This window comes from Malaya genurostris, chromosome 2 (genome assembly GCF_030247185.1).
Source record: "Malaya genurostris strain Urasoe2022 chromosome 2, Malgen_1.1, whole genome shotgun sequence".
NCBI classification, from domain to species: domain Eukaryota; kingdom Metazoa; phylum Arthropoda; class Insecta; order Diptera; family Culicidae; genus Malaya; species Malaya genurostris.
The window spans coordinates 196,603,618-196,617,487 of NC_080571.1; the positions used below are offsets into that span (position 1 = coordinate 196,603,618).

Here is a 13,870-nt window from a genome sequence, read left to right on the forward strand (position 1 = left end):
ACTGCTTCGAAGCGCGTAGCGTACGCGGTACTCATTTTGGAAAAATGCTGAAATCGAATTGTAAACAATAGTCAGCTGATTTATTCTCACATTGCATAAAACACTACTGTGCTGAAAAAATATCACACCATTCCACTTTACCGATCGCGAGTAATCATCATCCTTCCAACTGCTTCTGTTTTGCCTTTCTCATACAGAAAGGCTATGCAATCACTGTGAAAATCGACTTTTTAACCGAGGCCCGGAGGGCCGAATGTCATATACCATTCGACTCAGCTCGACGAACTGAGCAAATGTCTGTGTGTGTGTGTGTGTGTGTCCGTCCGTGTGTGTGTGTGTGTGTGTGTGTGTGTGTGTGTGTGTGTGTGTGTGTATGTGTGTGTGTATGTAACAAAAATATGCACTCACTTTTCTCAGAGATGGCCAAACCGATTTTCACAAACAAAGATTCAAATGAAAGGTCTCATAGTCCCATAGCCTGCTATTGAATTTCATTCCGATCCGACTTCCGGTTCCGGAGATATAGGATGATAGGTACCAAAAAAGTGAAAAAAATATGCACTCACTTTTTTCAGAGATGGCTGCACCGATTTTCACAAACTAAGATTCAAATAAAAGGTATTATGGTCCCATAGCTTGCTATTGAATTTCGTTTGAATGTGACTTCCGGTTCCGGAGTTATATGGTAATATGTAAAAATTTGAGAAAAAGTTTACACTCAATTATCTCTGGAACAACTCAACCGATTTTCGCAAACTTAGATTCAAATGAAAGGTCTTATAATATCCTAAAAATTTGTGGAACATTCTATCTGGATCCGACTTTTGGTTCCGGAACTAAAGCGTGATAAGTGGAAAATTACTAATTTTATTAGTATTTTTTCACGAACGATGGTTAAAAACAGGTACAAATCCCATAAAACTGTCTGATAAATTCTTCTAGTTTGCAGAGCTTGTTAGTTTGTCGGCATAAAAACTTAATTCGGCACTACTGGTCCCCTCTTTTCCTGTTCCGAGAGCACCGAAAGTGGAGAAGAAAAACTCCTAAAACTAAATTCACTTCGATTTCTCTGCGATGCTTGAACCGATTTTCACAAATCTTGATTTGAATTAAAGTTCATATTGTCTTTAAACCTACTGTGAAATTTATTCCCGATCCGACTTCCGGTTCCGCAGTTACAGGGCGATGAGTGTCAAAGTTTTCAAATCGCCATATAGAGTGACAATATGTACAACACCGAAAGAAGAAGAAAACACAAGACAAACAAGGCGTGCTTTGTTCTATTTCGTACACGTTGTGTAGTGATGTCAATAATAATAATAACAATCCTACTACATGTTCCATGCTGCTGATTCATGCTGTTAAGCACGCAGTAGTAACAGAAACGCAGGTTCGTTTCGTTAGATTTAGTTTAATTGGTTTAAACGAAATAGAGCATGAGATAGTAAGTATAAGTTTAACTACGTTCAAAACTGTTCCAATTTGTAGGTCATATTTGTTGGTAGCAAACGAACCAACTTCGGCTATTCCGTTCATCTGAATCCGGTTTCGGGAGAATTGGAAATAGTGATTAGAAACTGCAAAAATGATCTCACTCACTTTTCTTGGAGATGGCCGAATAGATTTTCACAAACTTATAGGTTCAAAAGAAAAGTCTTACAGTTTCATACGGAATTCCTTAATTTGTTGTGGATACTACTTTCGATTCCGGAACTACAGGTTAAACAGGATTTATAGAGTTTGTGAGATTAGATCCGGACAAATTATTCTATTCCTATTCAATAAACAGATGTTTTTGCGAATTTCACGGTTATATTTATGATGTAATGAGTAATATGAGAAAGGCATCATTACACCACTAGGTGGATTAAAATAGGTTTTTTCAATGTCTTCATTATTGAAACTTCGGAGAATTTCGTAGTCTATCCGTTTTGGTTTTGCCCTGCTTTCTTATATAGTCGGTACATACGATTATTACTTTACACTTAGGTCTTTTTTTCTGCGATCTTTTTAGGCGACTTTTTTTATGCGAATTTTTAGAGTTATGCGGGTTTTTTATGCGAAGTTTCAGAGTTATGCTGTTTTTTTAAAGCAAATTTTCAGAGTTATGCGGTTTCCCTCCTGCGGATTTTTTTATGCGAGGTTTCAGAGTTATACGGTTTTTTTATACGAAGGTTTAAAGTTATGCGGTTTTTTATGCAGTACGTAAATTAGCATAAAAAAGACTTGAGTGTATTTAGAAATACTATCGAAATGATTTCTCTAACACTAACTTTCCTAATCTGCTCTGTTTTTTTCTATCTTTGTCGATGTATTTTTTCTTTTTTTTTTGTATAGTGGGATATGAATGATGATTGTTGAGTTAATGTAGGATTTATGAGGCACTGAGTGGAATCAACGAATGTCAGAGAAAATACCAAGTATCATACAAGACTACAGCTACATTTAACATGCAATCAAACCACAAGGTGTTCATACTTTGGACGATGTTGTCCACGCTGTTTGCGGCTCCCAGAGGTGACAAAGAGGGCATGATTCTATTCCCCTTTCTGAGCCAAAGGACAGGGGAAACAAAAATATTAAGCCAATACACATTACAATCCATGCACAGATATATACCACCAATCATGGGAGATTTGATTAGTATGTTTGATTTCTTCTACAGATCAGTGGGCAGTATCTGCTCTGTCATAATCATTACAATGTGCTGAGAACTATGAGCAGTGTTTTCATCCTTTGAGAAATATATTGAGTACTTTATTAATCGTAGATCCGTGTTGAGAGTGATGAGGTTAGAGTAAGAAAGAAATAAGGTATTGTGGAAAGAGAAACAGGTGAAATATGTGTCAAAGCTGGAAAAATTCAAACCTCCCTAGATATGAGTGTATTTGCACTTGTCCGAATCAGTTCTGTCGTCATTAGAATGTGTCATAACATCAGTGCCGGCACCGAACCGGATTGGAAAGGTTTGAAAGTTCCTTCATAGTTCATAAGATGGTCAATTTATTCTTATTCCTGATAATAGTCCTTTTTCGAATGAAATTCACCAGCCAAGGACGACTGTGATATATTAATATTCACCCCAACTGCATCAAGTTAATCCAAATTGGTGATCAATTCCAGGCATAAGAATGCTTGAAACTATTTAATATCCTATTGTCTATTTTAAGCACTGTTAGTCATATCCACTCCGTGATCGATACAAAGTTCATTTTTTACATTTATAAGCGAACGATCGATCTTGGTATAGTTCAACTGTATCCAACTTCTTTACCTTGTAAGAAGTGTAAATTGACTCTTACCCCCATCCACCAAGCGGGGGTACGCGCCCTGTAGCTCATCATACAAACCTAAGGCTAAATAGCATAAAGCATAAATATGTAAATATATTACCAATCAGCAGTCACATCCCAATAATATCAAATGACATTAAAAATGTTGGTTGGCTGATAGGTTGAATACAAGTCCAGATGAAATTCGAAAAACGATTTGTAAATCTTTTTTGTCGTTTCAGAGTGTTACCAAGACTGCCCATATATGTTAGACCAAACATTCTAATGTAACAGAAGGTGCTGTTATCTTATCGTGGTTAAAAACATGCAAGCACGTAGATTCACACATGGCTCTTGATGAGCAAATGCGATAACAAACAGGATATGAAGCACATACCCAACCGGGCTCTAGTTTGATTTCGACAAAAAATTGGACGATTTTACACATCATTTGTCCAATTCTCTTCTTTCAATAGTGGACGAAAATGCGAATGATCAAAGTGAAGAAAAAATATCTTGCTGACGGATTGTAGGATACCAAACAGATTGCCATGAACAACACATGGGAGTAAACTCATATGTGAAGTGAAAAATGAATATGAATGAAGGGAAAACAAAATTTTCTTGCTGGCGGTTGCAAGTGTTATTCAATGCGGTCTCCTACACCAACTGAAGAAAAGACAGCTTATCACGCGCCGGTTCACTCTGCACACTGGTTCTACTATTGATATTTCCCGAGTCGAATGAATCATATTTCATGGACCGTTGAGTTTAATAGTATACAGAGAATACTTGATCGGAAAAAATCCTAAACACGATAAATTTTTAAAAAATATTTCTCTTATTTCATGTCAATTATGACAATATATGCGCCAATCGACGTGACATTTCATAAGGTCACATGAGCAAATGAAAGTTTCTGCTTGTTTTTATTTTCTTATTTACTTCCTAAATATTCGTAAGCAATAACTTCCAGCATTATCATTTTGCATTCAGGAAACGAACATTTGTATAACGCAGAAATAATTGAAAGATGAAGTAAACATAATCTTTACTTTTGAAATGCTTACGTTGAAATATTCTTTCATCAAAGATGTACAGTTTATTACAGAATTACAAAATTTTGAGCGCTATATGTAACATTTTATCTTTACCACAGTAGCATTTTGCGATTTGAAAAAATGATATGTATCATAAAAATCTTGCAGATTTACAATAAACAATACTGAGTAGATAATTGATTTTTATTTATGAAATTATCCACTTCATCTTTTAAATACGTGATTATGTGAAACAAGTAATTCCTGCCTAACATTTGATTTCTCACAACCAATTCCCATACGATAGTTTTGGATGCTTCTTACAGCTGTTTTGAATCACTTAAACGGAAAATTTCGACGTCAACATTTCAAAAGGGCATAAAAACAATTGACAGATTCTCTTTGTTTACTTTCTTTTTCGACTATATCTGCGTTATTAAACAAATGTTCGTTGCACATTTGGTACTGTTAGAAACATCGGAATATTGTCTTTCATTCTATTTGAATATTTTTTAAGTACACGTCAAAATTAACTAGATATTAACAACAGAGAAAGTAAACAAAGAGAAACTCTCATTGGTTTATGTGACCTTATGAAATGTTAACGTCGATTTATGTTCATAAATCTGAATCGGATTTTCCCAATAAGAAAACAAAATGTTCATAGTTTAGTGACCATGATTAAATAAACGCAAAATACTAATACGACGAGATGGACCGTGAACGGTCTCAGCTATCTGTAAACTGACAAATAAAAAAAAATACAAATACAACAATTACAGAACAAGGGTTTTAAAGGGCCCAAACCTATTCCATTGCAAAAATGACTCATTTTCACCCATTGTGAGATTCCAAATCAGACTCAGTTCTGAGATATGTACATTCGACGCAATTCGCACATGTAGATTTTCCACACCTACACAATTCCTATCATACGTAATATATCTCGTCAGTCGGTATCAATTACTAACACACACATACGGTAGGGGGTGGCGGGTGGCGATTAAAATACTCCAGAATTTGCACACTCTTCAACGACAATGACCGAATGCGCCGTTGTCATGTCGTTATAGAACCGAGCGGTACTGGAGTATATGTATGAGTGAATGCCTAGTGGTACCAGAGAAGGAAAAAAATGCATGTATAGCGGTAGTAGTAGTGTCGATAGTAAAAGCATTCATTTGGAATCATCCATTCATTCGCACGCTTCGTCTCTATGTATTGGCCAGTTTTAGTCGTGTGCGAACGTAAAGAATAAAAGGAATAAAAAATCCTACGAAATTTCATCCGAACGCCATTTTGAAAGCAAGGCGAGCCGGCAAATTTATCCGATCCAATGTGTCCACATCGCAAGATTAGCAACAAATCATCTGGCCGGATTAGTAGATAAAGTTATAATGGTTTTATCAAGCTCTGTTTTCCAGTCGCATTTACGTATGATTAATGGCTTTGTCTTGTCATTACCGCATTTGGCCTTAGTCGGCGAATGAGTCAGCGTGGTGTGGAGACATTGGTCACACCCTTGAACTTTTCCTGAACAATACCTTAGTTGGTGATGTTTCCTTCAAAGGTAATGTTTTACTTTGCATATCTATAGTAAGCGATATGAACTAAACCCACTGTTATCGTTCTTAGTGCGGATGATAAAAGGAAAGATAAATGAAAATATACTTACTTCAAATCCTTCCGATTTAGCCCATACGCCACCGTCGTGACCGGCGATGGCCGCTTTCGATACGCACTGGGAAGCCAGGAGCTGATTGTCAACGTAATCCTGCCAGCTCATTTCTAGTTTTTCTTCCTGGTACTACTTAGAACGAAAATTTGTTTCTAGTGTCGCTAAACTGCTTAAACTGGAAAATCGAAGAAGGAAAATTTGCTGTTATAGTAACTTCCACACGAACTTGATCTCAAAAATCCTTTCTCTTGTTCAAATGACACACACGAGCTTTTTATCCACACAAATCAAATTTGGAAATTCTTTTCGTTCACAATCCGCGACTGGACTGAGACCAGTCGCCAGACTTGTTTCAGCCGAGATGAAGAGCAAAAAAGTTTCAGCCGCTACGTCGAAATATACATAAAAACTACTACACTCTCAATAAGAGGCCTTGGCATGTAGTAAAAGCAGACGAATCAAGGCTCTGAACAAAAAACTATAGCCATCTAGTAGGGTCCTCTGAAAATTGCACAGCGATTCAAAAACAAACTACTGCAAGTTTCTTCAGTACTGCCTAAAACACCTAGGAATATGTCACATTAACCGATCCGTAAAAAAAACTCACTTTGTTATTAAAAGGGAGGAAAGATGTTGGAACCTGAGTGCTTCGCTTTTGCTTTTCAATGGCACACGGGGTGAATTAACACAAACGATTGATGGCGACCGACAAATTGCAAAGCTGTTGAAGTCCAAAAACCGTTTCGTCTGCCTAGAGAGAGGTGCTCTTCGAATAAAAAAGCTGAGAGAGTATATCTATTCTTGTCTTACGCACGGAGTAGAATATAACATATTTTACCAGTCCGACATATTTCTCTCGCAGGAATTACATTAACTCTCTTCCCAAGTTGAACCGGAAATGAGTAATCTGAAAGTTATAAAAGATAGACGCCATCGTTGCTTACTTCACTTCTACCAGTGAACATACAAGCTTTTCCGTATTCAAAGTTGACGCGTGGCGCCGCCAAGGGGTACTCAATTTTGGAGCAAATTTTCAATAAAGTCTAAGACAATATTTGCCAATTTGGGAATTTATGCCTCTCGAATTTTGCGCATATTCTACAGATATTTAAACTTTTTCATCTAATATAGCAACGCCCACAGCAAAAAACGTTTACCATTTGATCTTACATAGGAATTTTAATTTTATGGTAGAGTTTTTGAAATGGGTGTTGGCCGATAAAAATATTTTGGATTTTGTTCAATATAATATAGTTTATGATAAACCAGCAGTATGGATCGAGAAGCGTGTATACAAAACCAAAAGTTGTTGGCACAAAAATATTCTAGTTACAAAACGCGTTACGTTAAAAAAAGTAATATATGTTAACGTAACGTTTTAGTACAAAGCTATATATGGCAGAATATTTGTTAATTGGATGGATATTTACGTCATACGAACTGGTCATGTGCACTTTAACACAAACCGGAACCCAAGAGGTTCCAAACCCTAAAATGACTACTATCTATTGGTGGCCAGCATTGCCGTAAATTAGGTTTTTTACCGTCACTGCTAACCTCAATCGCATGAACACTTTTTGACAGTCCAGCAGTACTATTTGTAAACAGAAATTTCTTTTGTTTGTTTATTGACAAATTGGATCAGACCATTTACGGTCCGTATCGCCTAAATAAAGTTTTAAAACATTTGTTCACGATTGAATACGGTTCGTTTTTGATATTTATTAAATAAAAGTGACTAGTTGCAAAGTGTAAAGATGATTGTTTTAGATGTGCTCTTCGATTTTTGTTTAAGCTTGTTTGTAAACAGTACCGCTGAACTGTCAAGGATGAATACTTGTTCATTTGTGTCGTCACGATAAAAAACCTAATTGGTTTCGTTACTTTCGGCACGTCAGAATAGACGAGACATGACAACAAGGGGCTCGTTTTATTTCATGCTTCTGATTGGATAGTTTTGATAATGTAGTCCAGACTGCAAAAAAATAAAGTTTACTACTGGGTTCGTAGACTGTATAGATCACAATCAATATATATATGTATATATATATATATATATATATATATATATATATATATATATATATATATATATATATATATATATATATATATATATATATATATATATATATATATATATATATATATATATATATATATATACTTTTTCAAAATACTGAATGAATTTCAAATTTGTTATCCGTTGGAAGCAAGGAGTTCAGTACTGACACCAACTCGACTATCTGCCTAGATCTTTCAAAACATGCCACTACGTTCCAAAACGATAACAAAATTCTCCGCCTGTTATGGAAATACTACAACAATTCGTACACTTCTCACACAATTTCCTTAAATGTTACCGATAATATTATTCCCATGTCGTTTCATTTTATCCAACACCAAAACAAAAATTTTGCGTGAAGTGAATGTTGCACCCAAAATAGTGTCGTCATGTGATTGCAGCACCCAAAATAGTGTCAATCGCGGTGATATCTGCAAGTTTTCGCCACGCAGAATGAGCAACTTTCATACACAGCTGAATTTTGCCACTGGTTCGATCAGTGCGAACGACATATAATAATAAAACCGTTGTACTATTGTTGCAGAATTGTTATTTATGTTAGATATGTTAAATTTCGGAAAAGTTCCGAACAAATCTTTGTATAACAACTTTGGATTCGGGGACGGATATAGCGTGATGGGTTAGTCGATACCTTTCACGCAGCCCACCTGGGTTCGATTTCCAACCCCGCACATAGGGTCAGAAAGTTTTTCTGGTCCGAAGAGGCGAATGACCTTAAGGTTAAAACCTCTATAATCAAAAACAAAAAAAAATTGGATATAACTGAAACAATTGATTGAGCAAATCATTTGTCTTGTCCAAGTTTAAAAAATACATCATAAGTTAGAGGAAATTAACTATAACAATTGTGCAACTTATAAAAAACCTCCAAATGACTATCTTAATTGTACACTGAGGTCTTTTTTATGCGGTCTTTTTTCATGCGGTTTTTTTTACGCGACTTTTTTTTCTGCTGTATTGCTTCTTAAAGCTGAAGTAAAGATATTGTATCCGACTTTATCACATTTCGTTGATTGATAGTCAAGTAATCGGAAAAATATTATTATTACTCTATTGACTTTCCTTACCTTACCTAACAGCTATAGTGCTGGGGAGTAACGGGCGACAATTCTTTAGTTAAAATTATTTCCAGTGCAAAATAAACCCAAATAACTTTCCATTCGTTAAACTTTGAAATGGATCGCAGTTTTAATTAATTTTAACTACTCGACACAAAATAACCAATTAAATGTCAGATTTCAACTAAAAGTTAAAATTAACCGCGAAATGGTTCACAGCCTAAATTACCGGTCATTTTTCCAAAAATCTGTATCAGGCGCAGAAATTTATCTGTATCATATCTGTATATGAATCTACACAACTTTCTTACCAGAAAATGGTGGCCGTGTCATTTTAGTGAGCAAAAAAGGTCCTACAGCCATAATTCGCCAATCATAAACAAGCCGAAACTGTAAATCGGTACCCTCTTAGAAAAAATGTTCGACGTTGGTCTTTCGTTGGTCCAATACGTTGTATCGTTGGTCCAATCAACGTCCAAATAATCGTTCAACGGAAGGCCAACACGAGACATTCGTTTGCCGATTTTTTTTAATGAACACTACATACCTGTTGAACACATCTACTTTATTTAGAATAACAACAAATTTTCTGTCTATATGAACCAAATTTCCTTTCTTTTTATGTAGAAGTAAAAACAACAACAAACCGTTCCTGCAAACTGAACGATTATTTCGTGCAGTATACCGTTCAATAAACGCTCAACGACCAACAAAATATAATCACTTACTGAGTGGGTTCCCATAAATGAGAATGAAAACCATTCAACCAAATGCTAACCTCATAAAGCATAGTCATCAGCTGGCGCACAAATTCATGAACTAATCAACGAATGAAGCAGCTCTCCTTGCTTGGTTTCCCACTCAGCAAGCGCCCACTTGTACGCGGTGGGCAGATTTCCCCCCAGACGGCTGGCTAGGTCTGCCTGCCATTTTGCCGTAATTCTGCCAGAATCTCATGATTTGTTTTTTGTATGTACATGCGGGATTGACGAATATCAAATGAAGTCAAAAAAAAAGAAAAAATGAAGAAGACAGAAATAAACAAGACACGTACGGCGAGATAATGACGCAATTTCGCCTGGATAATTTTGACAGCAGCCGGAATGCAGCCAGTCTTCTGACGGTTGCCGGAATTCCTCACAAGCGGGCGATCATATTTTGTTGCTCGTTGAGCGTTTGTTGAGAAGGCATACTGCACGAAATAATCGTTCAGTTTGCTGGAACGATTTGTTGTTGTTTTTACTCCTACAAAAATAGAATGGAAATTTGGTTCATATAGAACGAAAATTTGTTGTTATTCTACATAAAGTAGAAGTGTTCAACAGGTATGTAGTGTTCATTTAAAAAAAACCGGCAAACGTAAGTCTCGTGTTGGCCTTCCGTTGAATGATTATTTGGACGTGAAAATTAGGTGTAAACTTAATATAGAAAGAAAATTTGTTGTTGTAGAAGTATTGTACAGGTATGTAGTGTTAGTTTTAAAAAATATGAGCAAAAATTTCGGAAGTTCTCCAGTAAAACTAGTCCAACGGGGCTCCAACTCCTCATATTAAAAATGGCTCAACAATGGGCCTCTGTTTGCCGGGTTTGTTGAACGAAAAAAAATGGCACTCGGTTCAACCACAGACTAACAGACAGGACACTCAAATTAGATTCTTCAATCTTTTTAACGGTCATTTCGAATATTCCTTTATTTGGGACAGTACTCACATGTGTCATGATGTCGCCACGTTACGTTATCAAAAACATCCTGTCTGTCATCTAGACTGTGTTTATTTTTTTCATTTACCAACAGAGTTGCCATTCATACAGAATTACCTGTAATGTATTGATTTGTATACGTCCATGTGAATTTCATGCAGGATACAGATTTAATACATATTGCCAAAACTATATTATACATAATTGTGCCTACTTCTCATCCTCCAACGCAATACAAAATCGAACCCGTTTTGTTACAATATTCACTTGCTGCTGGTCTGTCGCCACTTAATTTCGGGTGAAAATTACCAACACAATAAAAAATAGTCTAGATGAACAACGTTAAGTCAAATAAATGGTTACCTTCCAACATCGCGAAAAAGTTAAATATATTATCAACGTAATCCAATAATTTATTGTGACGATTCATTTTCAAATATTTTGATGGAATCAGGCATCCCTGCAAGCAGCTGATCGGTGTTGACAAACGAGGGGAAACCAACTAGTAAAAAAACTTTTACATAACACAAGGGGTGTACAGATAGTAAATAGTTCGCGCAGTACAATATAGGTGGAACTAGTGCATCACGCGAAACTATTTTTATAAGCATTTACTCACACTGTCATGTCTGTTAGTCTGTGGTTCAACGGTCTGTTTTAAAATCTGTAAACGAAGGTCCCGTGTTGGACTCCCGTTGAACGATTGATTGGACGTTCATTGAACCAAGATCCAATGTATTGGACCGACGAACGACCACCGTTAAGCATTTTTTTCCAAGTGGGTTGCGCTGTGACCCGCTTGTGAGGGATTTTGGCCACCGTCAGAAGGCTGGCTGGATTCCGGCTGCTGTCAAAATTGTCCAGGCGAAATTGCATCATTATCTTGCCGTACGTGTCTTGTTTATTACCCTCCTTTTTTGAGAAAGCAATGTTATTGACAATAACATTTTCCATGATTAGTATATATGAAGGGCAATAACTTATTGCCTTTTGTATGTATCTTTTATTGAAAAAATAAAACCAAGACGCTTAAAATGCAGAACCGATTCAAAACGGTTCTGCCAATCTTGTATGGCAAGAATCCGACAGAAACAGACCCGTAATAAATGCTAGGCGAAATTCTCTGCCGGATACGGTTGTTGCATTGTTGGCAGACTTTTGCCGGAATTCTGGCAGAATTCAGGCAAAAATGGCTGGTAGACACAGCCAGCCGTCTAGGGGGAAATCTGCCCGCCGCGTACAAGTGGGGAATTTCCCCCGACCTTCGAATGTTTTCCACATTATCAGATCCGAATGGATTCCGAATCAATTCCGAATCGGCGAGAAATTTTCATTCGGAATTTCATGGGGAAATCATAATGAATTCCGAATCAATTCCAACTCCAGTGCAACAACCGATTCCGAATGAACCGGTTCGCCTACAACCGGTTGATTCGGAAATCATTCGGAATTGAGTGAGAAGATGCGGACTGAATTGTCAATTCGTCTTCTTCTTCTTCTTTCCTGATTTTGCACGTTTTCGTGCTGATTTTCAGTTTATTTTTAAACGAAAACATTATATAACTGAATATACAAATTTAAAACTTCATGTTTTTCGGATATACAGAACTAGTAAATAACCAGTTCTTCTTAGAATCCCAATATAAACTATTGAAATTCGCTGGAAATTAACAAAACGGCCTACCTTAGTCAGCATCATCCATTCCTCTATCTGGAGTGTAGTGAAATGGCTTAAGTCGCTTAAATTTCACACTAACACATTCATAAAATGAGCGAATATTCAATGACATTTATAATGTCACTGTCAATCAGGTTGATCGAGCTGCCAACTCAGGCGAAAATTCTAGCACTGAACCGATCGAGCACTGAAAAATCATGCAGTCGAGTAAGAATTCATTACGCATTCCGTCATTTCGATAATGTGGGTTGGGATAGCATAGGGACCGTTCATAAACCACGTAGACCAAAATTTTAAACTTTAAAATTTGTTTTTTGATAAGATCATAGTACAAGCCCCAAGGCGAGCGCAGAAATGCACTATTTGTGTTGAAAGTTAGTTCAGTTATATCGTGAACTTTAAAAGTCGTTCACAGGAAGGTGTCATCAATTCTCAATTATTACAGATACACAAGCGGCAATGAGATCCAATGATTCTCAAACGTCTTTACCGGATGAACAATAGGAAAGATATATTTTCCGCAAGTTCGCAATTCAGCAATGCTATACATTTTCTTTTTTTCGAATCTGGCTAGGTTGGCTAATTTCCGTAATTTTTGTGTGAATGAAAAGAATTAAACGTAGACTTTGCACAAAACCTCCCCTCCCTCGCGTAGACAAACGCAGACTTTCATGAAACCTGTAGAATGTAGAATCAATGAAACACCCGTAATATAATCAGAAGTGTTAGCTATCCCTGCAAACTTCTAAACAATTTTACATTTGTCAACATTTTTTTTACCTGTTTTCCATTCTATTTGTTTCAACTGTGTTATAGTTGTCGACGTCCAGGAACACAGAATAAACAACACGATCAAAGGAAAGCAAAGCTTGGTATTACATTCCTTTTGTGTAATTTGGCCTCATGTGTCAACAGGATTTCCAGCCGATTCATAGCGTACAGAACCTACGATTCTACTGACACTAAAGGTCTAATCACACCTGACCGAGCCGGTACCACCAATCGTTTTATTCCAATTTCACTTGAATCATACCCTGTCAGCTTGGAGCGAAATCAATCTTCAGTTCAGCAACGCCATCGCACGGTGTCACATTCAACATATCATGTCAATTCTATGGGTGCGCAGTGCTGCTATTTTGGCGCGCACGAATTTGACATTTCTCTCCCCTACTTCTATGTACGTGATACGATGCTGACTCGCCTGAGGGCGCCATGGTCGCAAAAAAGGATGTTGCCAAAGATTTGTTCGAGAAATTTGAGAGCTGGATATCTTGTTAATATGATGTCTTTGCTTGAATGCTTTACACAGGTTCCCAAAATAAGTTTGTATGAGCTTGGATGTCTGCTCTCTGTGCAA

General features: G+C 36.7%; 2 protein-coding genes across 3 annotated transcripts in view; one reads left to right on the forward strand and one right to left on the reverse strand.

Moving 5' to 3' along the window:
• The window catches only part of LOC131433173 (profilin), a 29,019-nt gene extending 22,263 nt beyond the window's left edge, over window positions 1-6,756 (reverse strand). The window contains exons 1-2 of one of the 2 annotated variants that reach the window (XM_058600050.1): window positions 6,598-6,756; window positions 5,988-6,165 (exon numbers count right to left, since the gene is read on the reverse strand). In XM_058600050.1, the coding sequence (XP_058456033.1) occupies window positions 5,988-6,098 (111 nt within the window). In that variant the 5' untranslated portion in view covers window positions 6,099-6,165; window positions 6,598-6,756. Of the gene's footprint in view, window positions 1-5,987; window positions 6,576-6,597 lie in introns of those variants that run through there. The other variant, XM_058600051.1, reaches the window with a different exon arrangement.
• LOC131433168 (protein SDA1 homolog) overlaps window positions 1-13,870 on the forward strand; it is a 144,404-nt gene that overhangs the window by 63,932 nt on the left and 66,602 nt on the right. The window lies entirely within an intron of this gene.